The following is a 17,666-nucleotide window of genomic DNA, read 5'->3' as shown; positions in this document are numbered from 1 at the left end:
ACTGTAGAACATGTTCATTGTTTACATGGGGCAGCATTCAATAAACAAGGCATTACAATTGACTGAGCAGTCAATGCAGGGAAGTACAACAGGGCACCACAACCAAGCAGGCCATGTTCCTGATTACTATGCACTAAATTTCTACTGGTGGGGGAACATTCAGAAAAGGGTCTCAGATGCATTAGTGCAGCAAGCAGGAGGCAGGTGGGCAGTCCGGCTCGGGTTATGTGCCCTGGGGGAGTGACAGGTGCGCCACTCAAGCCCACACCAAGCTAACCCTGTGCCGTGTTTGGTGGTGGGTTCAGTGGGTCCTCCTACCCTCCCCAAGGCTCTGAACAGCCAGAAATGGCCACCCTGGAAGTAATTTAGTGGTGTGCACTATGATGCAATGATGCCATCGCGTCACCACTGAATCACTTCCAGGTGCTAATCATTGCTCTGGGTAAGTACGGGGAGTGTTGTGTGGCACGCAGGGGGTGACACGTGTCCCAGGCAGGGGCCATACTGGTCGCTGCTCAGATGACCATCTTAATAGACAGACAGGTTTCCCAGTTAAGTCTGAGTAAGGACAACTAACTAGATTGAAGAGGCTCTGGAAAATCTAAAGAGACTACAACACAATAACAAATGCAGGAGAGACAACTAGGTAAAGAGTTCATGTATTCACTGAACTGTACAGCTGACTAAGCACTTCACTTACTGGCCAGATAGCCATGTCCCCCACAAGCTTCTCGGCATTCTTGAGTTCCTTGTTGTGCAAGCCAAGAGGCCAGCGGTTTGCCTGAAGTAGACAAGGCATGGATCTCACGCCCAAGTTCAGCCTAGTAGAAAAGGAATTAACAAATGAGTAAAGAACACAAGACCCAACATGCAGCTTTATCCCTTTACAAAGATATCCTGGTTGCACTGGGGTGAACAGGGACCATTCCTCTCCTGCTGATAAATATAATGGGCACCCACTTTGCCCATTTAGCAGGGCAAAACTGAAAAATCAAGAATACTCCAAGAAGAGAGAATGTGAGCAGTCAACCCTAACAAAGGTCAGAAAATGAAGTAAAAAAAATCTAAATTTTCAGACTTTGCAGCAAGATTAATGAAAATATTAGAGCCATCCCACCTGAGTGAAAAGTGGATCGGAAAGCATCAGGAAGAGAACTGGTAAAAGGAAAGTAAGGCAAATACTAAACACAGTTACTGGAGTGTAAGGGCCCAATCCTATCCACCATTCCAGCACCAATGCAGCCCTAAGAAAAGGGAACAATAGTCACTTAACTTGAGGAGTCCTCCATGATTGCCCCACCACCAGAGGAAGCAACACACACCTCATTGGCATGGCTGCATCAGCGCTGGAAAGTTGGATAGGACTGTGCCCTAAGCCCCACTGAAGCCAATGAGACTTCCTTCAGAGTAAACTTGTTTAGGAATATGCTGTAAGATACTGCATGAGAAGAACGTACTTGAGAACTTTCGAAATAAAAGGAAATGAGGTAAGAAACAAGGCTCTTTGACATGAAAACTAAGATGGTAGTTTAACAAGAAAAAAAGAATCAGGGAAATATCTTTTCCAAAGAATTGGAATAACAAGCACACTCTTAAATAAAGAAGGAAAAGAACTGGAAGACAAATTGTAAATATGAAATAAGAAGGCATACAGTGGGCCTTTGGTATCCACAGGGATCTGTTCTAGGACCCCCACCCCGTGGATACCAAATTCTGCAGATAATTAAATCCATGGATGGGCCTCGGAGAACCTACAGATGCAACTGGAGGAAGAATGAAGAATTTGAAGAAATTTTTACTCAAGAAGAATTCACCAAAAACCTGCGGAGATGAGGAAGAGGGAACAGAAGGAGGGACAGTGTGGAAAGCAAAGTTACCATAGGAAAGAGACAACAGGGGAAATGAGAACTGATTTATGCATAAGAGAAAAGAAATAAATTCAGCTTAGAATAAGAAAGAAAAATACAAAAATATAAATTGTAATGAACGTAAATAGAACAAGAATGAATTCCCTTCACCACAAACATTACATGGAATTAATGTGAAAATGGAGATGTTGAACGCCTGGACTGGGGCTTGTTCCCAGAAAAGCGTCCACAGTATTGCTGCCACAGTGAGACTAGAAAGACGACACAGCAAAGCAAGTTTCTATTAAATGATATGCCCCATTAATATTATTACCTAAATTTTCTATGGAGTACAGAATTGGCTGTTCTGTATCAAGCTAAGAAGGCTAATGGTACAGTGTATTTTTCTACTGTGGGAGATGTAATGACTACTCCCTCTAATGAAATTAAGGGCAACTAGCTACCATTTTCTGAGTTGTGAACATTTTCCGGGGATCCCACAAGAGCATTCTTCACATGGAGGTACTGATAGCCAGGAGCTGTTCAAGAGTTAGATCAAAAAGATCCAGGTTCAAATTCCCACTCAGCTATGAAGCTTCCTGGGTGACCTTGGGCCAGTCATTATTTCTCAGCCTCACCTACCTCACAAGATCGTTGTGAGGATAAAAAGGAGGTAATGAGCTATGAGCTCCTTGGAGAAAGGGCGGTATAGAAATGTGAAAAATAAACGAACAAATAAATGTGAGAATAGAGAAAGCAGCCCTCCCCACAATGGATAAAGACCAAAAAAAATGGCTCGGACATCTCTCACCTGCTGTGAACTCTTGTCTCTCAATAGAAGGCCTACGTGGAACTCAATGAAGTTCATGAACAACGTTCTAGAGAAATGATCCAAGGCATACGCGGCTGCTAAATAAGGAAGCAAGCGCCATTGCTGGAATGAAAATTGAGCCTCCGTGAGGGAAAACTGGAAGATGTAAATCACTGCAATTATCATTCAAAACTCACATAGAAGACATTTTTCCCCCTCTGTGATTTCTATACACACTCTCTGAATCCCCTTTCCAAAAGTGCTTTAAATCCTACACAGATCTGTTTTGCCTTGCTGACCCAAAGCATGTACAGTGGGCCCTTAGTATCCACGGGGGATCCATTCCAGAACCTCCCCCCCCCCCCCCGGATACTGAAGCCCACAGATAATGGAATGCGATTCACAGATTCTGGATGTGATCAGCACTGCCTCCCGGTTGCATCTGGGAGGTCTTCGGAGGCCCTCTAGTCATAGGCTCAGCACCAGTAGATATTCAAATTACGGATGCCGGGCCCGTGGATAAGCAGGGACCACTGTAACTTACTCTGGGTTTTGTGACCCGCAGCTTTAACTGAAAATGAACACAATTCACAAACAGTAATTGACAGTACAGAAGTGTTTGGGACAATAATTTCATATTCTTTACTTGAAGACTCATTTGTGCTGGTAAAAAAATTAAAAGCAGCTTTGGCATTCGTATGATCTCAAAAAAATCCAGCTCTCCTCGCTAAACATGGAGCTGTGCTGAACTGACAGTGCTTCTTCACTGACTATCACTGGTTGTTATTATCTACCACCCTCCAATACCAACTAAGGGCCTAATCCTATCCAACTTTCCAGCACCAGTGCAGCAGCAATGCAGCCCAGAGGTCATGGAACAAATGTTCCCATACCTTAAGGAGGCCTCTGTGACTGCCTTCCTACCACAGGGTGCAGCACACACCCCCTCGCCACAGCTGCACCGGCACTGGAAAACTGGACAGGATTGGGCCGTAAGAAGACAATTCTTGCTCCTGATGGAGTTGGTGCTTTCAGATATCAGGATCTGAAAGCAATACAGGCATGTACTGCTTAACAACGGACTGCATATATGATGGTGGTCAAAGCACAACAAAGAGGCTCTTAATCAGGTCTCCCATAGGCTGCAGCAGAGTGCCTGTTTACAAAACAAAGGCACTAGATCGGGTGGAATGTCTGCTTAACAACCTAACCGTATAACAATGGGGATCGGAGAATGTATCCCTGTCGTTAAGTGCTGCACAGCTGTAATTAACAAAGCAATAACTAACACTGGTCAGTTTTGTGGAATTTGCATGTAAAGTTACAATGAACGAGAATACAGTGGCCCCTCGGTATCCATGGGGATCTGTTTCAGGTTTCCTCCGCTCCAGGTTCCCTGCAGCTACCAAATTTGCATGCCATCGCAATTACTACCTGGGGGCTGTGGCTGGTCATCTGGAGGTTGTGTGCGGCCTCCCCACACCTCTGTAGGTCTCCCAGACACGACTGGAAGGTACTCGGAGGCCCTCCAAGAATCCTCCGAGGCCCACCAGCCAAGGGCTCGGTATCCACAGATATTAGATTCTGCAGATGCTGAGCCCACAGATAAGGAGGGCCCACTGTATTAAAGACAGATCCATTGATGTATATTAATGTTACAAGTTGACATAGCATTTGTAATCTGTGTCGAGTTAGATCTTCAGGAAGCAAAACATTTCACGTATCAGATTTTGACAGAGGCCCAGTTTTACCTGCATTTGGTATTCAAGAACTGGTATTTCTTCATCATCAGTTGGTCCAAACTGGCATCGAGTAGCTGAGAAGCGAATTGCTATTGATATGGCAAGCTTTAAATTGGCCACAGACATAGATATGATCATAACTCTTCCGCTGGACAAAGCACCAAGGGAAGCCCCCAAACGCTGCTTGAGATCCTAGGGAAGAACAGACAGTTCAAATGGAGAGCCTTTAATTTTAAGGACTTTTCTTTGAACATTTTACATCAGCAACCACTTCTTCCAAGAACACCAAGTGTTAATGTTCAAAGAAGAGCAAACTGGTTTAGCTTCCTAATCTTCAGTTACTGTAATAAGTAGGGTGAAAATCATCCAGAGACCATGCAAGGAAGAACTAAATGGATCAGTGAATAAAAAGAATCCTTTTCTGATGCAGATTAAGCATGTGCATGGAGTACACTGATGCTCATTAAGCATGACTGATACCTTGAATGTGCTTGTATATCTCCCATTGGCTGTGACATCTCCAGTTCGGTTCAGCAAGTTTGCTCTGGGTATCCTGACATTGTGAAACATGGCAAACCTGCCAACAAGTGGAAATAACTCATTTAGAGACAACACTGGGGTTCAGATAAGCTGCTGAAATCAAAGGTCGAATACAGAGAGAGACCGAGAGAAATTGTTGACTTGGAACGGACGTTTCTGAGCAACCTTCTGAGCAGTCACATATAATGGGATCTGGGGCTGCACAGAACAGCATTTCAGAAAGTCTAAGAGTTGCAAGAAGTTTTCTATACAGCCTGCTCTCGGTATCCACAGAGGTGCCCCCCTGCCCACCGCAGATACTGAAATCCCTGAATACTTCCCGGACGCTTCTGGAAGGCAATTCTGGTTTTTCTAGCAAATTGAAAGTACCTTTCAGAAGCATCCAAAAAGCCCTTCTGAGGTATGGAGAGGTCACGTGTGGCTTCCCTGAGCATCAGAAGGTCTCCTGGACACAACTGATGGGCCTTTGGTGTGATGGGCCTTTGGTGAAGAGCAGGGTTGTTCTTAGGTTTAACTGGAAGGCACTCCTGACTGTGTCGAGGAGGTCCTCCCCCTGCAGGCTCAGCATCCACAGACATTCAAATCCATGGATGCTGAGGCTGTGGATAAGGAGGGCCCGCTGTATTCTCACAATCATTATTCACTATTTGCTGTGTCACTATCCCAATATCCACATATTGTGCATTACTGAGTGTACTGCCCCACAGACAAGGGTTGTAGAGTTGTGTGTGTTTTAGTCCTAGCCCACCCCCAGCCCCAATATTGGGGGAGAGGATCTATTTACTCAAGGAAAAAAGGTTCCATTGGAGCTAATGAGAGTCTGGGTTACCTACCCATTCCTCCACCATTGCTCTGATTTGACTGCTATTCACTGAAGAAAAAAACCCCTGGAGGCTGGGGATAAGAATAGGCCCTCAGTTTGGCTGTACTTGTCGTAAGAGGCAACTAAACAGCCACCGGGTAGATGGGACTCGTCAGCCTGGGAAGGCAGCTCATCTGAGAGAAGGAAAACTCTGATCCCAAACCTCCACTGCCTTGTGGCTACATCCAGTTATGGAAAAGGCTTCAGGAGTCAACCTTGAGGCAAAATCCGGAGCCGGAGTCCCTGACGCAGTTTATGGCTGAACACAGTCGCGTTCTGGCAACTCCTGCGACGCCGCTGGAACCAACCATATTGGTCTCTGCCTTTCCATTGGACCATTTCAGCGACATGGAGAGGGGGGATTTGCTGCATGGGTAACAGCCTATCCTCCATACCTACTTTACCCAGGCTTCGTGCACTGGAGAGGACACTCTGTTCCAGAACCACCAATCAGAGCGTGACACCATAGTCTTCCGAGACTGAAGGATGCCAACAACAACTGAAGAAAAAATAAGCTCGCTTGGAAACTCTGAGGGTCCAATCTTATCTAACTTTCCACTGCCAATGCAGTTGCAATGCAACCCCAAGATAAGGAAACAAATATTTCCTTACCTTAAGATCTCCATGACTGCCCCCCCTCCCCCAGCAGGATGTAGCACATGCCCTGTTGGTACAGCTGCATCAGTGCTGGAAGTTGGATAGGACTGGGCCCTAAATGTCACATGTAGTTGGTCTTTACAGTGGTAGTACAGTGGCTTTACCTCTTTCATCACTCTGAAAAACCCAGCTACTAAGAATTACTCTACAATTCAAAAGAGTGCACTATCTTATTCAGAAGTCCATGCAACATGATGACACAGCACAAGTTACATAAAGATAATTCCGCCACCTGCTGGATAGCAGCTGATAGTACAGTTGGGTGAAAATACAAAAACAACGGTTTAATTACAATTAACAGTATTTTAAAAAGGGATGGTAATAGAGAGCTAATGTTCTTAAGCCTATACATTGGTGCCTGCCCATGAACTAGTGTGAATGCCTATTTAGTCTTCCAACCTGTGTCCAAGCATGCTTCTGGGGTATGCCTTTTATTGCTTTGCTGAAAACTTGTGTAAGTTTTTAATTGTTCCTAGTTTACCTGTATTTTGAACTTCATTTGTTCTTTCACTAGGGCTAGCCTGCCCATGGTGCCAAGTGAAAGGCTTGCATTGAATGTTGGTTGGGGGGGGGGTGTGGCAAACTGATGAGGAATGCCTTGCCCCCTGCATCTGTCCACTTGCTCCCCTATGGCCCCCACAGATTCAATTATCCATGGCATTTTGTATCCAAGGGGAGTCCCGGAACGGATCCCTTGTGGATATCAAAGGCCCACTGTAATCTAGTACTGGTCAACCTCTGAGCAGCTGCACCTTACACAAGCTGACATTTCTGAAGGGTCTTCAAAAGCAGCCCCATTTAAAGCACATTGTAGTGCTCAAAGTGATGCACAAGCAAGGATTTGAGAAATTTGTGCTCAAGAAGCCCACAGAAGCGACTCTCAACTTTTGTAACATCAGCCTGTGAACTTAGCTGAGACAGAGTATTTTGGTATGCACTTACCCATTATCTAAACCATTCTGTCCAAGTTTCCTTCCGATATCACCTACCAGCACCCCCGGCATAGGAAGCAGTGTTTTTGGATCACGAAGCTGTAACCAAAGTCCTTATTATAACAAAAGCTTATGAAACCTATGACAAACCTATGTCAACAATTTCCAAGGCAACACTGAACCCTCTTTTTGTTCTGCGTATTTATTTACATCAAAATTTGCATTTATTTATATTTAAAAAAAATCTGTTGTGTTCTACAGACTTGTAAATAGAGTACAGATAAAAGCCAGACCCTGGGTTCTATCACATTCTACCATGCTCAAAAAAACAGGAGAGAGGTTCAACGTGTGGCTATATCAGTACAGCAACAATTTTTAACCTTCTTCATCTCACAACACGCTAACATTTTCAGGGTACACCAACAATTTTTTGACCACACTGCTGGCGGGGGGCTCACATCCCCAAAGGCCCTATTAATAAATGACCCTCCTCCAAAGTCCCGCAGCACACCTGTGGATCATTTGCAGCAAACCAATGAGCTGCAGTATACTGATTGAAAATTGCTGCAGTAGGGTTTGGCTCAGTTTTCAATGACTTTTTTACTTGGGATATAGTAAACAGACTAAGGGCATAATTCTAACAGGAGGTTCGCAAATGTGCAGTAAAGCATGTTTGCACCTCTTTGTGTGTTGGCTGGGCCAGCGCAGGGACACACACTGGCCCACGGAAGCTGCATCCAGCCTCTCTGCTGACATGTGGAGGGAAGGTTGGCCAAGCTCGGCTGACACAGGGGTCTGGGGAGAGCGGGGAGGAGGTGGGAGGGAGGCGTTCTGGGGCAGGGGGAGGGTGGGTGGAGGGCATTCCAGGGGGCGGGTGGGTAGGCAGGGAGTGGGAGGTGGCCTGGGACCCGGCAGTTATGCCAGATCCCAACCTAGTTCTCTGAGCAGCACAGAAGGGCTCCAAGCCGCTCCGTTCTCCTCGAACTTGTGTCACCTCCTGAGGTGGCACAGGTCTGAGGAGACCCACTGTGGCTGCAGTGGCTTACCTGGGGGTAAGGGGAAAAGTTTCCCTTGCCTCCAGCTGAACCAGTTCTGGCCCCAATCTTGCGCTGGATACAGTGCAGGTCTCCTCCAGTGCAAGATAGGATTGCGCTGAATGGGTGCAATCCTAACTTGCGTTGGAACAGGCAGGCCAACTGGCCTGTGCTGAATCCAGCGTAAGGTAGGTGTGGGCTTGGGTGCCCACACTTACTCAGAGTAAGGGGATTTTTTTCCCTTACCCATGTTGCACGCCAGCCAGCCCTACGGCACTGCTTGGATCTGCGCCAGCAATTTCACTGGCACAAATCCGAGCAGTCTGTGTAAGGCTGTTGATCTTGAGAGTGGGAATTAGTCAATCCCACTCTACTCCTGGGTCTGATCCACCTCCTGTTCTGCCCTCCCCCACCCCAATCCCCCACCTCCATTCTGCGCTCCAACACCCTCTCTCACTCTCTGTGCCAGCCTTTCCGGACTGGAGAAAACATACCCCGTTGGGGGCTGGCTGCCACTCTTCAAAGATGGTGTGGGCCCCTGAGCTGACCCAGCCAACTCCTGAGTTGGCATGAACATGCTTTACAGCATAGTTCCAATCAGGATTGTTCTGACATATATTCAAAAGGGACAAAGCTTGCCCCCTTCCCCAAAAGAGAGAGACCATTATAGGCTGGGGTAAAAATGGTTGGCAACCTTCAGTCTCGAAAGACTATGGTATAAGCCTACAGTACCCGGTATTCCCAAGCGGTCTCCCATCCAAGTACTAACCAGGCCTGACCCTGCTTAGCTTCCGAGATCATGCTATAAGCCTACAGCACCCGGTATTCCCAAGCGGTCTCCCATCCAACTACTAACCAGGCCTGACCCTGCTTAGCTTCCAAGATCATGGTATAAGCCTACAGCACCTGATATTCCCAAGCGGTCTCCCATCCAACTACTAACCAGGCCTGACCCTGCTTAGCTTCCAAGATCATGGTATAAGCCTACAGCACCCGGTATTCCCAGGCGGTCTCCCATCCAAGTACTAACCAGGCCTGACCCTGCTTAGCTTCCGAGATCAGACGAGATGGGGCAGCTGGGGTAAAATTCAGCACTCAATCCAATGGCGTCTCCAAAATGACCCTTGGACTTCCTCTTTCATGAGTGCACTTGGGGATAGGCAAAACCCGGCTACAATCTCTACTGCATGAATGCTTTGCATTTACAAATAAGGACCATTTGGGGAGGGGGCCACAATGCATTTTTGCACACTCGACACACAATTTCGGGACCTAAATTGTGTGTCGAGATCTTTGGGATCTTATCCAACTTTCCAACACTTGCTGCACCCTGTGGTGGAGGGGGGCAGCCATAAAGGCTTCTTCATGGTAATGGAATATTTGTTCCCTTTCCTCAGGGCTGCATTTTGGCTGCATCGGTGCTGGGATGCTGGACAGGACTGGGCTCTTACTCTTCGAGGACCAGTTCAGACAAGCACTCTCCTAATGGATATGACAGGCACTCGGATTCAGAAATGTGCCTGTGCTCTCTCCTCTGCCTCCTCTTGGAACAAAGCTACATATGACTCAATACCATGTTCACATGCACAAGCAATCTCCCTGAACTTACGGTCAGACTTGGACTGGAAGAACTGTACTGAAAGTTTTTGGGATGGGACAAACTAAAATATAAAGGAATCAGAAATTCTACTGGGTCATATGTTACTTTCTTCCTGGAGAGAGCAGATGGTGAGAAGAAAGGGAAGAGCTGGGTAAGGGTACAAGGAAGCCTTTCAAACCAGATAAAATTTTTCTGTCTGAATAGGGCCATAGTTTTTGAGGCACATGAGAATAGCATTAAAAGCATGATAGCGGTGTTGTTAAATTGCCAGATTACTGCAGTTTTCTCTACTGAGAAACATCACTATGGGCTTATCCACAGAGTTGGAAAAGCACTGTTGGTGATCTATTGACTAACAGGTCAGTAGAAAAAAGAAAACACAATTATTTGCACATCTACAGACATGGACCTAAAAGCAATTAAGTAAAATATTACTATGGACACCAGCTGTATGTTACAGACAGAAGAATTCTTCATTCTGTTCAGCACATTTGTCAGTGAATACCTCACATGTAATGCACATGTCTGAACATTTGTATTTCCTAGATAAAGAAGATACAATTTGCAAGGAAAAATTTCTCAGAATGTTTGTTGTTCTTCTAAAGTATGCAAAAGACACACGCGATACATTTTAATGGAAAAGATAGTGGCTTATTCCAAAACTCTAGAAAGTCAATGGCACTTATCCATTCCCACCTGTACAACAAAGGCATGCAGTCCATGGCACTGGCCATCTGGAGTATACAGCTGGGCATAGACAACAGCATGTGTTGCATTCTTCCCCATATTGCCAATCCAAAACTTGGCTGCTTCAAAATCAGGCGTGTGGACAACAAATTCCTGCACAATTGACAAGAGCAACTATATTAATATTTCACAGTACACTTGCAAAGTACAAAGTTGAAAGAATCTACTGACCCACTTCTATTTTATGCTGTCAAGGTGTCAGATTAAAATACAATAGAAATGACTGTGCAGGAACTCTCAGCACTAATCTCATATATACAAGTGAGGCTGCGTTATCTGTGGGGATTCCATTCCAGGAACCACCGTGGATATTGAAACCCATGGAATGATGAAATCCGGGGGTCTCAGGGTTCTCTAATCATCCAGAGGTGATGGGAGATCCTCCCCAGCTCTCTAAAAGCCTTTTAAGGCCTTTAAACATCACTTCTGGTTTTTCCCAAACCCTGGAAGTGACCTTCTAAGGCCTCCTGAAGACCTTAGAAGGCATTCTGAAGCCCGTGGTGGCTGTGCCTCCAGTCACCACTCGAGGGTCCATGTGGGTTCAGGACCCATGTAGTTCAGGACCCCCGTATAATGAAATCCATGGGTCCCAAATCTGTGGATACAGAGAGCCCACTGTAATTTTTGGAACCATCAAGATCAAAATCTAACAGTCAAAAATAGACCAAAAGTGTCACATCACCCTGCTCCTATCAAATGATGAGGCTTAGTAGAAAAGATGCTGTTTCTTTGCTGTGAGTGTTAAAAAGGCAGTGAATGACTGGAACCTTAACAAGCAGCACCAACATTACAGCCTTAATGCCAGACATTGGGATTCTCTTTCCTTTCTGGTCTTGAGACAATCGATCAGAGTGCCTGGATTCACAAGCACAAGGTTTCATTTTCATAAAAAGTTAAACAACAAAACATAAAGAGATTTTCTATGGGTTGCGGGCTCACCTGTGTCATGGGATCATATCTAGCAGTAGTACGTATGTTCTTGGTGTTGCTGCCATGACTTAGTTCAGTTAGAGCAAAACATCCAAAGATCTGTAGACAAATTACACAAGTACAATTGAAAACGGGAATCTCTGGGATAGCACAAGGCACAAGAAAGGACCACAACCTAAAAAAGCTCCATTGCAGTAGTCAAACTTATCATCTTCCAACAGTTTATCTGTGTTAAGTCCTGACCATACACTGGGCTGTTGCTTCCTGTTTGGATGATAAGTCAACCAAGCCTCCTACTTCCCCTTCTGTACAGCTACTTTTATCCTTTTGTAAAAGCTGTTCCCCCATTGAACTGAGAAGGGGAAGCACTGGTACCCTGGTCTGACATAATTATTATCAGTATGTGAAAAAACCTAAATCACGGTTTTCTAATATTAACAGTGCAGTATGGATAGATTATAATGGTCACCACATTTTTATAAGAGATATGCAGATTTTGCCAACTTGATCATCTTATCAAATAATCATTTAATGTCAAGTTTATCACTTATACGCATTGACATTTAATCTTATTTTTAAAGGAAGTGGTTAAAACAGCAGCAAAAAATCAGTAAATATAGTATAAAGTACCTCCATATTTTCATCTTGTTTAATAAATTCTGAATGTCTTTCAGAGCCTGTACTCTCGATTGTAGTTTTGAACACCTGTAAATGTTAAGACAAGAACCTGATATGCATGAACAACATACACAATTTTGGAATGAGAACTAGAACAAACTAAGGAAAGCAAAAGGAAGTAAAGGGTCATAATGAAACTTTCAAGAAAAGCTGAGGTTAAAAAGGTACCACCATTTGCAGCTCAAACACACGAATAGGGTGCCCTGCTTCCTTCCCACAGAAAACTTAATTTCAGTGGCAGTAACCACAGGGATGATTATTTTTCCCCTAGTTCCAACTATATTCTGAAGTAACGTACATAAATCTGAATCAAAATGTCCAGTATATTTTCTTGCTCCCTGGGTTGCTCTTGAGCAATAGTTAACCTATAGACTGTATCTCAGTGTTTTTCAACTTTTGTCCTCCAATGTACCACTTCTCATAGTCCAATTATCTTAAGTACCACTAGAAGTAAGTGGTGATGAAGTCATCACTAATTACTTCCAGGTTCTGAGGCCAGAAGCAACACTACAAAGAACGATAAGAAACTCAGGCCAAGCAGGTGAGCTTATTCAAGTGCTCAAACACGATAAGCTGGAGCTCTGCCCGCCAAGCCATATCAGGCCCATGAGTTGGGCAGGATCAGTGGTGCTGAATCCTATTCCCCCTCCCACCAATATGTGGCTTCTCGGGCTTGCAACAGAGATTTCACTGGCACAGAGCCAAGTAGCCCCATTGTGCAGGCTCTACACAGGGTAAGGAAACAAGTGTTCCCTTACCCCAGGAGACATCCAGCCTGCTCCTCCCCAGCACTGGATATAGTATGAGCTGTGCAGCCCCCTCACACCAAAGCTGATTAGGACTGGGCTGCCCATCATTTAATTTTAAGCTTCTGTAAGGACACAGAAGTACTCTAGTAATTTTCTGGTGAAGATATGGAGGCCATTCTTCCCTCTGCCATCTGGTGCTGCCCTCTAATAGGGAACTGGCAAGGAGAGGTACTGTTCATCATTTGTACCCTCAGATGGTCCAGCAGGTGTGCTAATGGCATACATAAGAATGATACATAGGAAGGGGGGGGAGTCTAGTACTGTTGCTCAAATTTAGTATTCTTTTTTCATATGCGGCTTATAGGCCATGTGCAGAAGGCTTGGAACTCAGCAATGTTCAGACACAGACGAGTTCTTGGCATGCTTTTCCCTCCCTTCGTTTTTGCAGATTAAGGGCACAAACCTAACCAGGTCTTCTCAGAAGCAAGTCCTATTTTGTTCAATGGGCCTTCTCTCAGGAAAGCGTGGTGAGGATTGCAGCCTAATTCAATAGTTGTTAAGCTACAGTTTCATAATGGAAAACAATTTTTGAGTACCAGCAACTGGGACATCAAACCAGGATTAAACTATAATGCGATGTCTCAGTTTGTAGGCAGTGGCCAAACCAGTTTCCTGGTTTCACGTTGTGACACACTGTGATTTAACAAATAGAAAGTAGTGCTGTGAGCACAATCGAGGAAAGGAGCAAGCAGGCACACAGCTTGTACCTGCTGCAACAAGTTGAGCAAGTTATCCCTGAAACAGGTCAGAATATTACCCTTGGTTTCCAAAGGGATTGTGCTAATGCAGAGCTTGGTCAAGCAGGTTAGGTAATAGTATATACGTGATCGTTCAATCACATCCAATTGTAAGGTAATTGGGAGACTTGATGAGAGATGTTATTATACTTCCTGAGATAATATCAGTTTCATATATTCAATCCACGTTTAAGTACCGCATTAAATTATCACACTAAAAACATGTGACAGTTTTAGCTTTCCAATCAAGAATGCATGTACAGGGGTTAAGAACAGTGGTGTAGTTAAGTAGGGGTGGGGGATGCAGAGGAGAGTGCAGGGGCTTCTTCTACAGCAAGAACACATCAGCAGGAGTGCTCAGGTACTGCCTGTGAAATTCTTTTCTTTTACATTTATTTGGGGTATTCTTTAATCTCTTATTTTTATACACTTGTTTTAAACCATTGCAACCCACTTCAAGAGTTTATTTATTTATTAGTAGAATTTATATCCTGCCTTTCCACTCCAGAAAGGAGCGCTCAGGGCGGCTAACAAATAAAATATGAACACCATGAAAAATATAAATAAGTATAAAAATCAAACATTTAAAAACAATAAACACAAACAAAACAATTGGTTCCCCCCCAAAAGGAAGAAAAGGCCATGCCCCCTTGTGTCAGCATTAAAAGTTTGTGATGAAATGAGCTACAGCTTTAAATGGAATACAGTGGGCCCTCGGAATCCATGGGGAATCTGTTCCAGGATCTTTGAGGATACCGAAACTACTGTATAAATAAATCTGCAGGAGAGGGGCCAGTGCAGTGCCACAACAGCTTACCTATGGTGTGTGTGCTGCCTCCCTGTGCTTCGAAACACATCCTGGATGCGATTGGAAGCCACTTCCAGTTGCATCTGAGTGGTCCCCCAAGGGCCTCTAGCCACAGGTTTGGTATCCACAGATGCCAAGCCCTTGGGTGGGGGGGGGGGGCACCGTATAATAAGTTTAAAAGAATAAATACATGACAAGAGAAGAAAATATTCTAATGAAGGCGTTTAGAGTTGACTTTTGTTACTGTATAGTTTTAGTTTTGTGTGGCTATGGTGCATGTCATGATGAGGTCCTGCACTTTGATGCTTACCACTATAGCACTGGTTGAGAATAGATAATGCACAGAATACTCTCCAAAACATTTATCAAAAATAAAATAAGGTACATCATTAGAGGTTTGGAGTCTGCAACTATAGCAATATGAAGGCTTGCACCTGTCGTACGTACCTGGGAATTCAGCAGATATTTGGCTCCAAGTGACCAATCATACATCCCCAGACAGGAAATCATCGTTGTGACTTTTAGTGGTTCATCTATGATATCTTCTAGTGCTAGAAAATTGTACTCAAAGAGTTTCTTACAACGAAGGAAGGTTAACTCTCGATATTTCTCAAGGGATAATTCTTCTCCAGGGAGACGAGCAAAAAGAGGATCACTTTCAAATGTTGAGAATATTCGCTTCTACGTGCAACAAAATTGGCAACAGAATGACTTTAAATATAAAAATATTTTTAAAAAGTAATGCCTGAATTTCCCACTAAATAGAAATACACTGACAGTGCAAGCCTGTGCAGGTCTACTCTGAAGTAAGCCCCACTGTGCTCAGGAAAGTTATACAGGAAACTTATACAGTTTCTCTCAGGAAAGTTATACAGGCGCGCAGCCTTATTTTATTAACATAAATGCTGTCTAGTAATTTCCCAAGCAAGCAACAACAAACATAAGAATATTGATGAACACTGTGCAAGGTTGGATGAAATTGGACAAAAGAGGAAAGCACATGGACAAAATTTAAAATGTGGTTACAAAGGAAAACAGTTGAAAGAGCAAAGTTATGAAAGCCAAGAGGATGAAAGTCGAAATATTGCTGTATAATCATTACATCACATTGGCACTCCTTATCCATCTACTTTACATAAGAGGCTGCATAATCACATGGATCCTTTGGCCCTGACATACAGATAAGAAGCTTTTTTTCTGGTCAATTTCATGGCATCAGTGAAGTGCCGGCTCCTGTGCATTTGACATACTTCACGATATATTATTTGCGTTTAAATATTCTTTTAAAGCGTACCTTAAACTGAATGAGATCTTCACTCTCTATGAACAGTGCCATCTCCTTCCAATTGAAGGATGCTTTCTTGCGATAGTCACAGAGCGGTCCTCTGGGAAAATCCGGCAGCAGTGAAGTGTTCATGGAGCTAACCTCTTTCAGATCACTGGGAGATGCCATCTTGACCATGAAACACAAGTTCTGGAAACAAAACCAAAACATATTCAGAACAAACAACGATCCATTTAAGGACTCCACCCAGGCTTTTGAAAGAGAGAGAAAAAGGTCGCTGGTGGATAATGCTCTCATGCCACAAACTGCTGTCAAAAGTTTAGTGAGAGATAAGGTAAGCAGATACAGGACTAATAAAACAGGACCTTTTTAAAGTTGGTGTAATTACTATTTTTGGTCAGTGCAAGTAACTCTGGGCCTGATGCAGCCCTTATACACAACAATGGAGGAACACAGTTGAACTGGTCTGCAATGTCAGTAGAGTCCAGAGACCGGGAATGCACTTCAGGGCAGAATGGGAGTCTTTAGCCTTTATGAGGATGGTTGATATTCACCAGGCATGATCCTGGAGGGCTTGAAAGCAGGAATGTGTGGTGGGTGGGGAGGCAGGTGAGGCAGAGCCTCCCCACAGGAATCCTTTGAAAAGTGCCACCACCTTGTGAGGTGTGCAAGCACAAACAACCTACACACACAGCATGTGGGTGCTTGCACACCTCACAAGGCGATGGTGCTTTTCAAAGAACTCTGGTGGGGAGACTCTGCCTCACCTACCTCCCCACTCACTCACCGCACATCCCTGCTTGAAAAATGCTGGAAAAAGCCAAGTCATCATCTGCAAAACTGCTATCTTAAGTTACTGTTCTTTTTAAATTTGTGCTGTCAGCCTCCTTGAGCAACCCCCTAATGGAAGATATAAATTTTTAAAATACATACACCCATTCAAGGTGTCAGATTGTACTTGCAATCTGTGGATGAATTCCAGTACACATCATCCAAAGGGCACACATTCAGGGTAAGGAAAAGGAAGCTGTCCAACTGCTGCTAGTACACATTGAATTAGCTAGATTACCACCCCCAGAAATGCTTGTCTCAGTATTTGTCCAGATTCCTTGAAGCAAGAGACTTTGGTGCAATCCATTCGATATAATCCTGCAATGTGCTCCTTTACAGACAAGCAAAGAAAGCTATATGGGGGGATGATCAGATGGGGGGGAAGAGGCAGCTCTGTTTTCTCTTTCCCAATCTCTGATTCAGCTGCTCTGCTGGCCATGCTGGCACCATCCTGATAAGAAGTGCTGATTTTCAGACAGCTCCAAAGTACAGGTTTCAGGTGTCTGAACGCACGGCTGTGCACAAATTATGGGGGGGGGGGGGGAGGTCAGAAGTGCTTATTGAAAATCACAAGGTTGATTCAGTTATGCGAAATTATATCCCCTCCCCACATAACTTTCTGAAAAACAGTAGCCAAGGGGGAGTGCCAGAGAAGGCCATTGGCATTCCAGCACTGGCACCTCCAAACAGATTCCAGAAGCTGCCAGTCCAGCAGTGGGTCATCTGGGGTGCTGTGACCCACCTCCCACCAGGGCTTCTGTGCCCCAGCAAAGTTTCAAGCCTTTGCTTTCCCAGTGGCAGCAGCACCCCCCATGA

The 17,666-nt window shown here is 44.5% G+C and overlaps 1 protein-coding gene across 2 annotated transcripts in view; it reads right to left on the bottom strand.

Annotated features, from left to right (window-relative positions):
* The window catches only part of ACOX3 (acyl-CoA oxidase 3, pristanoyl), a 33,312-nt gene that overhangs the window by 15,254 nt on the left and 392 nt on the right, over positions 1-17,666 (bottom strand). For both annotated transcript variants that reach the window (XM_066631920.1, XM_066631921.1), the window contains exons 2-11: positions 16,029-16,208; positions 15,182-15,415; positions 12,333-12,407; positions 11,712-11,801; positions 10,722-10,865; positions 7,402-7,490; positions 4,881-4,977; positions 4,410-4,592; positions 2,659-2,781; positions 701-821 (exon numbers count right to left, since the gene is read on the bottom strand). In XM_066631920.1, the coding sequence (XP_066488017.1) occupies positions 701-821; positions 2,659-2,781; positions 4,410-4,592; positions 4,881-4,977; positions 7,402-7,490; positions 10,722-10,865; positions 11,712-11,801; positions 12,333-12,407; positions 15,182-15,415; positions 16,029-16,196 (1,324 nt within the window). In that variant the 5' untranslated portion in view covers positions 16,197-16,208. The remainder of the gene's footprint in view (positions 1-700; positions 822-2,658; positions 2,782-4,409; positions 4,593-4,880; positions 4,978-7,401; positions 7,491-10,721; positions 10,866-11,711; positions 11,802-12,332; positions 12,408-15,181; positions 15,416-16,028; positions 16,209-17,666) is intronic.

Source organism: Tiliqua scincoides, chromosome 6 (genome assembly GCF_035046505.1).
Source record: "Tiliqua scincoides isolate rTilSci1 chromosome 6, rTilSci1.hap2, whole genome shotgun sequence".
NCBI classification, from domain to species: domain Eukaryota; kingdom Metazoa; phylum Chordata; class Lepidosauria; order Squamata; family Scincidae; genus Tiliqua; species Tiliqua scincoides.
The sequence above is the reverse complement of the archived record's forward strand: the minus strand, read 5'-3'. Positions and strand labels throughout refer to the sequence as shown.